We start from the raw sequence: 8,805 nt of genomic DNA, 5'->3' as shown, positions 1-8,805 counted from the left end.
AAATAGGTCAGTTTCTTCCTATCTCTTTAAGAACTAGAGGCTTCGTTTCCGCGCCTGCGCATTGAGAGAGTAAACACCTCTTTTTCACCCCCCCATCCCTATTGCCCCAACCAGCTGCAGCCTCCTCCCATACTCCCCTTCTTCAGGAGAGGTAATGGTCCGTTCCAGGGCGCCCGGCTCGTTCTAGAGGTGGCGAACATAAATGGTACGCTCCACTACCTTCATTACCTTCCGCTTTTCTCGTATCCTCTGTTCTATTTCCCCCTACCAAATGAAGCTCAATAGGCTGGCCCAAAAGAAGGGGGGGGAGTCGGGCTGAGGGGACCGGTCTGAGCCGGTCTCCGGCGCAGGCGCAGTGCGGATAAACAGGAAGCGGGCGGTGGAGGCAGCGGTGGAGGAGATCTAGGGGCTTCGGGGGGCAAAGAGCGAAGAACTAAGATTATCCGGAGGCAGCAGAGGCTAACTGCGAACAAGAAAAGGAGGTTTGGCTATCTGCCTCCAGGGGACGAGAGGTCGCGGCCTCGCTCTCCGTTTAGGCTTCCGGCTCCCCAGCTTAGGCTGAGGCAGCGGCTGACAAAGGGCTCACGCCGGTGCCGCCGCCCTTCTCATCCGGGCATTCGGGTCCCTGCGGAGAGGGAGGGGGAAGGGTAGAGGGGGAGGGGAAGGAGCAGGAAGGGCGCGCGCTTGGAGCCGAGGCCGTCTCCAGGGCTCCGGGCCGGCGGCCCAACGGACGGAGGCCGAGGAGGACCCGCAGAGGTGGCGGCGGCCGTGGGCAGGAGGATGGTGCAGAAGGAGAGCCAGGCGGCGCTGGAGGAGCGGGAGAGCGAGCTCAACTCCAACCCTGCCGCCTCCGCGGGGGCATCGTTGGAGCCGCCAGCAGCTCCGGCCCCTGGAGAAGACAACCCAGCCGGGGCCGGGGGAGCAGCGGTGGCCGGGGCGGCAGGAGGGGCTCGGAGGTTCCTGTGTGGCGTAGTGGAAGGTGAGCGCTCTGGCGCGGGCTGGGCGACAGCGTCCTCCGGTTCCGCCCCGGTACTAACATATTCTCTCCTCCTGAAGGGGATGCTTTAGGAGGCTCTAAAAGGGTGTCACTCCTTTGGCTCTGAAACCTGACCTTGCTTAGACGAGGGGAGAGGCGCGACGGTGGGCCAGTCTTTCCTCACGCTCGCCTTTCCCCTCACGTTGTTCTGCAGCGTTGGATTCCCCGCTGCCTATTAACTGGCCGGCCCCCACCCGCCTTGTGCTGGAGCCAGGCCTGCTCCTGCGGAGGCGGCGGTGAGGAGCCTCGTGTTAGGCTCCGAGTTGTACGTCTTTGTACCTCGGGATCTTGTTCCCTAGGGTGGTCTCTTCAAATGATAAAACGTATGTAATGCTGCTGTCCTCACCCTTTGGAAAAAAAATCAGCCCACACAGATGTGCTTGTATTCCTGGAGTGAAGAGACGCGCGGTCGGCCTAGGGTTTTACGAATTCTCCCTTTGCTTAGTTTTTTTGGTTTGTTTTTTGTTTTTTTGCTGGCCAGTCCCCACGCCCCCACCCTTTGGAGTTTCTTTAGCAGCCTAGAAAATTGTCCTTAGCCAGCTGCTGTGCTTTGGCTCTGGGGGATGAAGCTTTGACTTTAATAGTGTCAGAGATACGGAATTTTAATTTAGGGCCTGCAGAAGAGGATTAAAAATGCCCTTCTGATTCTCCCTTCCCATTTCAAAAGATGCCGGCTTTTTTTTTTTTTCTTTTTTTGGTCTTTGGGGAAAATGCTTTGAAGACCATCACAGTTTATGAATACAGTGGACAGATATTCAACTGAACATTATATGGAACCATGAGTTACTTGTGTTAATTGATTTTGCCTTGAATACAGAATGTCTTTTACTTTTCTGAAGTCTTGGCTGTCTGCTTTATTAGTTGTTTCTAGTATATAATGGTGTGCATAGGGGTAACGCTGTATAAAAATTAGGAGAAATAGAAGGGTTGCCCTATTGGTTGACAGCTTCAGCTTTTCCAGTGTTAGCATATATATTCATTTGAAGGATGGGTGGTGGTTGTGGTATTTTAGATAAAGTTTATAGGGGAGAACAGACTAATATGTAGTTACAGTAAGGAGTGAAATAATTCACAGGTTAAAGGTCTTGCAGAATTTGGGGGAAAGACAAAATGGAAAACTACTTATATATTTGGAGTCCGTGTTTTTGAAAACATGATTGCTTTGTGTGACTTAATCTGTTGGTGTATTCATTGGGCTTGTTTCCGTGTAGGGAGAGTCTAGAAAAAGTATGTATTTTGTCATCACAGATCTTGGGGTGGAGGGTTGAGAAGAAGTGCTAGGGGATAGAGAAATTTTAGAGCTAGACTAGAATGCAGCTAAGGAAACTTGCCTGCTACATCTTCAGTAATTACAGAGAAAATCTTGTTGTGGTTTAAATAAGTTGGTTTGTTTTTTTCAGAATAGTATTGAAAGGAACTACTCAAAATAGAGTTGTCTGTCATCTATTGTTCCTCCTTCCATATGTATTTTTTTCTTGGTGACTGAGCACCTGATTTTGGGGGGGGGGGGGGGTAGTTCTAAGTTGGTGCCATTCTTAAAAAATGAATGAAGAAAGGAAATAACTGTGGGTATTGGCAGGATTCCTTTTTAAAAAATTTCTTTTCCTTACACACCTTTGTTGGTGATAACTCATGTAATAGCACTGTTTCCTCTTTGTGGTGACAGTTAACCGAAACCATGAACCTGACTCTCAGCAAAGTTAGGGTTTGTGAAGATAAAATGTTTCTTTTATATATTGAAGCAACTCTAAAGGAGTGTTTAATGCCTATTCCTTTAAGAGAAAAATGATAATGCCAAGTGTTGTAGGAAATCTAGAAAGACGTGTATAAAATTTACCTGATGGTTTAAGTTACTTGTTAAGCGGTAACACTGAATTGTCAAGATTGAAAGTGCTGCAGTTTCATACATAGGTATGCAATGAATTTTTCTTTGGTTGTCATTGTTCTTATTTGTGACACAGAGTAACCATCCTGTGTAGAGATTGGAGTTTAATGCATTACAGAAATTTCAGTTTTAGGTAGTCTCTTAAGTAGACTGTGTGTGTGTGAAGAGTATTTTGGGTTCATGATACAATCTTAATCGTAGTACTCCTGAGAGGTTGTCTTTACCTCTTGCAGGTGATTAGACAGAGGTGGAAAATAAAGGTTAGGCAAGATGTAGGGTGTGATTAGCACACGAGGGAGCTGCAAATACCAGGTTGGTGCTTATACCACTGCTTAAGTCATTCCTCTGCGGATTTGTTTCCTGCAATATGTGTTGGTACTGCTTTGCCCCCTTCTGGGACAGTGGAGCAAGTCACATTCTTGAATTTCCAGTTGTTCCGACCTTTGCTCTGGAATTGAGACTACTTGAGATTCCTATTTGGGCCAGCTCCACTGTTGAACTTGTTGTGAATGTAGTTTAAGGCATTTTTGGACCCTTTTATTATATCAGGAACTTAAAAAAAAAAAAAGGTTATCATAAAATTAATTCAGTCAGATTTTTTTCTAATTCTCTTCCTGATTTTTTTTTTGCCCCTACCTTTTTACTCTCCCACCGCCACTCTAAAGTCAGTTTAACTTCTCTCTCAGGTAGTAATTGTTACTGTAAGTGGTTTGGGATTACTTTGCTTCCCCTTCCTCTGTTTTAAGATTGAGATCTTTTAAAAAGTTAGGTTTAGGGGCACCTAACCCTAACCGGGTCAGTCAGTAGAGCATCCAGTTCTTGGGTCATGAGTTCAAGCCCCACATTGGGTGTGGAGATTATTTAAAGAAAATAATGAAAAGTTAGTTTTAGGGGCGCCTGGCTGGCTCAGTCGAAGGAGCATGCGACGCATGTTGTTGGGGTTGTGAGTTCGAGCCCCACATTGGGTGTAGAGATGAAAAAAAAAAACCCTTTAATTAGATTTAAACATATTTGGTCTTTTTTGGCAGTGAAAAGAGATGATGTTATAGGTGTTTTAAAAATAGCTGTTGTATAAGTAATTGTTAATGGTAGAAAAATCAGAAAATTTACCTAAGCAAAAAGGGAGTAAAAGTCATTTTATAACATCACCATCTAAAGACACCTTAATGTTTTACTAAATAGCCTTCATATACTGGTATATTGTACACGCTTTTTTACAAAATGGGATTGTACTGTATGTTTTGTAATCTGCTTTTCTCAACAGTTTACCACATTTTGAAACTTGAAAATAATTTCATTCTTACTTTGAATCTAGGATTTTATGGAAGACCTTGGGTTATGGAACAGAGAAAAGAACTCTTTAGAAGGTAAATTTTTTACTTTCTGAAGGAGAGTCTTAAACCATTAACATTTCCTTTTGTTTGAAGAAAAACTAACACTGAGTAGGCCAGGTGCGTTTTGATGATTTCTCAGTTGCAGAAGTTAATTTTACCTTGGTCTTTTACCTCTTCTTCACCTATGCCAGGGGTTTTCAAAGTTTCTTGGGGAAACTGAATAGGTTTTGGGCTTCACCTGTGTCACTCGGAGCTGTTTTTATTTAAGACTTTAATATGTTGACATTTCTTGTAATAAAATTTTTTTACATTTCTACTGGATTACAAAAAGGTTAAAAGCTACTGCTCCAGAATATTATTAGCTGTTTAAGAGATGGAGATGTTCCAAGAAAAGGGAAATATTGTGATTTATAGTCTATACTTGTTGCCTATTTATACATATGTAATCTTCTTTCCCTTAAGGCTCCAGAAATGGGAATTAAATACATACTTGTATGCCCCAAAAGATGACTACAAACATAGGATGTTTTGGCGAGAGATGTATTCTGTGGAGGAAGCTGGTAATCTTTTTCTTTTTAATCCATAAATTCAGAATATGTTAAGAAAACAGCTATATTTCAGATGTAGTTATACAAAAATTTTATTAAGTATTTCATTTTCTCTTCGTAGGTAGTTTCTTTTTCGTCTTTCTGATAATTCTATGTGAGTTGTAGTGCAGATTGAAAGAGTAGCACTAACGATGCACAGCCATGGTGTGATTCATGGTTATGCCAGTCTGACTCCAACCTGTTCTGTAATCATAAATTGTACTTTTTAACTTCTGTCAGTGGTCTGAATGGTAGGCCACTGGACAAAAGGGTGCTGAAGCAGTAGGCCTAGGGCAAGGCAAGTGAGGCGCTTGCCTTGGGTGCAAAGTTTAAGGGACTCCAAAAAAATCAGTGGTCAAGATAAATAATATCTTAAGCAATTTTTAAACCAGAATTAATGCAAAAAAAAAAAAATCCACGAACAAGATACCAAAATTTTAAGTAAAGACAGGATCCATATTACTGATCCTTTTGCTTCAGACTCAAGTATGGCTTGGTCTTGACCACTTGATTACTTGTCTTGTCTATATTTAAAATAAAGATCTCACCCTAGTCTAGGCTTATACTAAAGTGAAAAGCCATCACAAACTATCCTTGCTATGTGTCGTCTTATGTTTTAAGTACATAAAATTTGTACATAAGATAGTACATCACAGACCCTCCTTCTAAATTAGATAAGTGGTACTTTTCTTTGGGGACTTGTAAATGGGGAAACATTTTTATACTTGGAATTAAATGGTATACACATGTAGCTAACAAGATACTTGGTTACAGAGTGTAGCCAAGGCACTGAAGGCAGAAAGTTTTCTTAAATTATGAAGAAGCAATTAAAACGTATTCCATCTCCATCTAGTGTTGCTTACTACTCTATATAATTTAAGTGTGTGTTCAACTTAATTATTTTTTGGTGGTGCTGGTAATGAAATTTTATGTGATCAGTAATCAAAATATAGTCAAATGACTATCTTGAGATACCACTGAAAGTTATGTAAAGATACATCCTGTGATATATAGAATAGGATTTTATTTTACTTAGGAAAATTGTCTATCACATTTTAAAAACTTAAAGGATAAGGATTGTTAAGGCCATCACTTAACCCTGGTTGTTAAGAACATGTTTTTCTTTTTTTCAATTATAAAGTAGTTATATGTAGATTTTTTTATTTAAGAATGTCAGTTGTTCAGAGACTACAAAAACAGAAACCATCTCAAATACTGTAGGAAATAAAAATGGTTTATATTCAGTAAGAGAAGTGATGCTTAATTGAATATTTTTGAGAAATGGCAGTGAAAGGAAGAGAATGCTTATTGATTTTAGGGTGACATTAAGTCACATGAGGTTCGTGGCATTTTATATGGCCTGTTGTCACATTGGACATGACAGTTTGTAAAACTTAAGGGACTTTTCCTTTCTTGAGCTATTGCCAACTGGAGAAAATGACCTCTTCTCTTTAGTTGAAAGGTGAAGGTTCTTTAGTTTTCTGTGCTGCTTTCTAAAAACATGGACTCTTTTCTTTAGAGCAACTTATGACTCTCATCTCTGCTGCACGGGAATACGAGATAGAGTTCATCTATGCTATCTCACCTGGTTTAGATATTACCTTTTCTAACCCCAAGGAAGTATCTACATTGAAACGCAAACTGGACCAGGTAACTTCGTTACTTTCTCATTATTTGTCCCTAAATCAGTAAACACTGTTTTCTGAGTTGCTTTTATGAAGTTAAAGGGAAGGCAAACTTTGGGGTTCCTGGGTGGCTCAGTTCGTTGTGTCTGACTCTTGATCTCAGTTCATTCAGGTTTTGATCTCAGGGTCATGAGTTCAGGCCCCCTGTTGGGCTCCACACTGGACATGGAGCCTACTTAAAAAAAAAAAAAAAAAAAGGAAACCAAATTTATTCTTCTTCTGTACAATTTTTTTACTTTAATGCTCTTCACAGAAGGATATTTTGTGAGTTAAGAGAGCTTTACTGGAGGTACCAGTGCTTCTCAGACTTTAGTTTGCATGAGAACTATCTTAAAAGAAATGCTTAGAAGTGATTCTTAAAAGAATGCTGATAGGGTCCATTTCCAGAGAGTCTTAAACTGACTTGGGGTGGGAATACGGACTTGGAGTGGGGACTTATCTCAGAATTCAGGTTGTCCAGAATCACATTTTGAGAAACTCTGTATATTATTGGGTACTTGACTGAATTTGTGACCAGGGTTATAGAAAACAGGGTTTTACCTGTTAAGACGTCAGTTTCATTTGTTGATATGGACAAGAGATATAATTCAGTCTGGAAATGGTTGGCTGGTTTCCCAAGATTAGAAGGAAAACAGACTAGGTAGACGTGTAAACTGATTAGAATCTAAGTTCTGCTTAACATAAAAGCTGCACATCTTGGGATGCCTGGATGGCTCAGGTCATGATCCCAGGGTCCTGGGATTAAGTCCCGCATTGGGCTCCTTGCTCAGCGGGGAGCCTGCTTCTCCCTCTGCCTGCCACTCCCCCTGCTTGTGTGCATGCTTGTGCGCGCTCTCTCTCCTCTGACAAATAAATCTTGAAAAAGCTGCACGTCTTTTCTGGTAAATTTGCTGATACATTACACATATAAATGTGTGCATGTTTCTTTAGGCAAAGGTTTACATTTTTTTAAAGACTTTTTTTTAGGGGCGCCTGGGTGGCTTAGTTCTTAAGCGTCTGTTTTCGGCTCAGGTCATGATTCCAGGGTCCTGGGATCGAGCCCCACATTGGGCTCCCTGCTTGTAGGAAGCCTGCTTCTCCCTCTCCCACTCCCCCTGCTTGTGTTCCCTCTCTCGCTGCGTCTCTCTCTGTCAAATAAATAAAATCTTTAAAAAAAAAAAAGATTTTTTGGGGCGCCTGGGTGGCTCAGTTGGTTAAGCGACTGCCTTCGGCTCAGGTCATGATCCTGGAGTCCCGCATCGGGCTCCCTGCTTGGCGGGGAGTCTGCTTCTCCCTCTGGCCCTCCTCCCTCTCATGCTCTCTGTCTCTCATTCTCTTTGTGTCAAATAAATAAATAAAATCTTAAAAAAAAAAAAAAAAAGATTTTTTTAGAATTTATTTGAGAGAGAGTGGGGGGAGGGGCAGAGGGAGAGGAAGAGGAAGAGAGAGTCCTAAGCAGACTCCACACTGATTGCAGAGCCTGCTTGGGGCTCCATCTCACAACCCTGAGATCACGACCTGAGCTGAAACCGAGTTGGAAGCTTAACCAACTGCACCACCCAGGCACCCCGGCACAGGTTTATATTATTGATGGCATTAAGATGATTAAAAATTAATGAGGTTAGGGTGTCTGGGTGGCTCAGTCGTTAAGTGTCTGCCTTCGGCTTGGGTCATGATCCCAGGGTCCTGGGATCGAGCCCCACATTGGGCTCCCTGCTCGTAGGAAGCCTGCTTCTCCCGCTCCCACTCCCCCTGTTTGTGTTCCCTCTCTCTCTGTGGGTCTCTCTCTGTCAAATAAGTAAAATCTTAAAAAAAAAAAAAGTGAGGTTAAATTTCCATGAATATGCTTTTTTTTTTTTTTTTTAAGAGTGTGGTGGGGGCAGAGGAAGAGTGAGTTTTGTTGTTTGTTTGTTTGTTTGTTTGTTTGAGAAAGAATCTTGAGCAAGTTCCACGCCCAGCACAGAGTCTGATATGGGGCTCGATCTCACAAACCTGAGATCATGACCTGAGCAGAAATCAAGAGTGGGTCGCCTAACTGAATGAGCCACCCAGGGTTTTTAAGAGGTTATTTTCCTGTTTGTTCAAATACTACTGCTACGTTCCTTTAGATTCCTGGACTAGTTAGGTTTATGTGCAGAGATTAGTTAAGATCATTGTGTCTTTGGAACTAGAGCAGGCCTAGGTTTTTCGCCTCTTGAGTTCATTATTTGTGTTTTTGTATTTTTCTGTCTGTTTGGTCTTCTGTAATCATCAGCCAAGGAGGTGTAGGATAGGCCATATTGTTGAAGCTTTATTGGAA

General features: G+C 42.1%; 1 protein-coding gene across 3 annotated transcripts in view; it reads left to right on the top strand.

The window, feature by feature from the left end:
* Positions 1–372: 372 nt before the first annotated feature.
* OGA (O-GlcNAcase) overlaps positions 373–8,805 on the top strand; it is a 28,771-nt gene continuing 20,338 nt past the window's right edge. For 2 of the 3 annotated variants that reach the window (XM_044916135.1, XM_021700283.2), the window contains exons 1-4: positions 373–979; positions 4,237–4,288; positions 4,718–4,815; positions 6,362–6,492. In XM_044916135.1, coding sequence (XP_044772070.1) covers positions 781–979; positions 4,237–4,288; positions 4,718–4,815; positions 6,362–6,492 — 480 coding nt within the window. In that variant the 5' untranslated portion in view covers positions 373–780. The remainder of the gene's footprint in view (positions 980–4,236; positions 4,289–4,717; positions 4,816–6,361; positions 6,493–8,805) is intronic. The other variant, XM_044916134.1, reaches the window with a different exon arrangement.

The sequence above is a fragment of the Neomonachus schauinslandi genome, chromosome 6 (assembly GCF_002201575.2).
Source record: "Neomonachus schauinslandi chromosome 6, ASM220157v2, whole genome shotgun sequence".
Classification (NCBI taxonomy): domain Eukaryota; kingdom Metazoa; phylum Chordata; class Mammalia; order Carnivora; family Phocidae; genus Neomonachus; species Neomonachus schauinslandi.
Note: the sequence above shows the minus strand (reverse complement) of the source record. Positions and strands in the feature narration are given on the sequence as shown.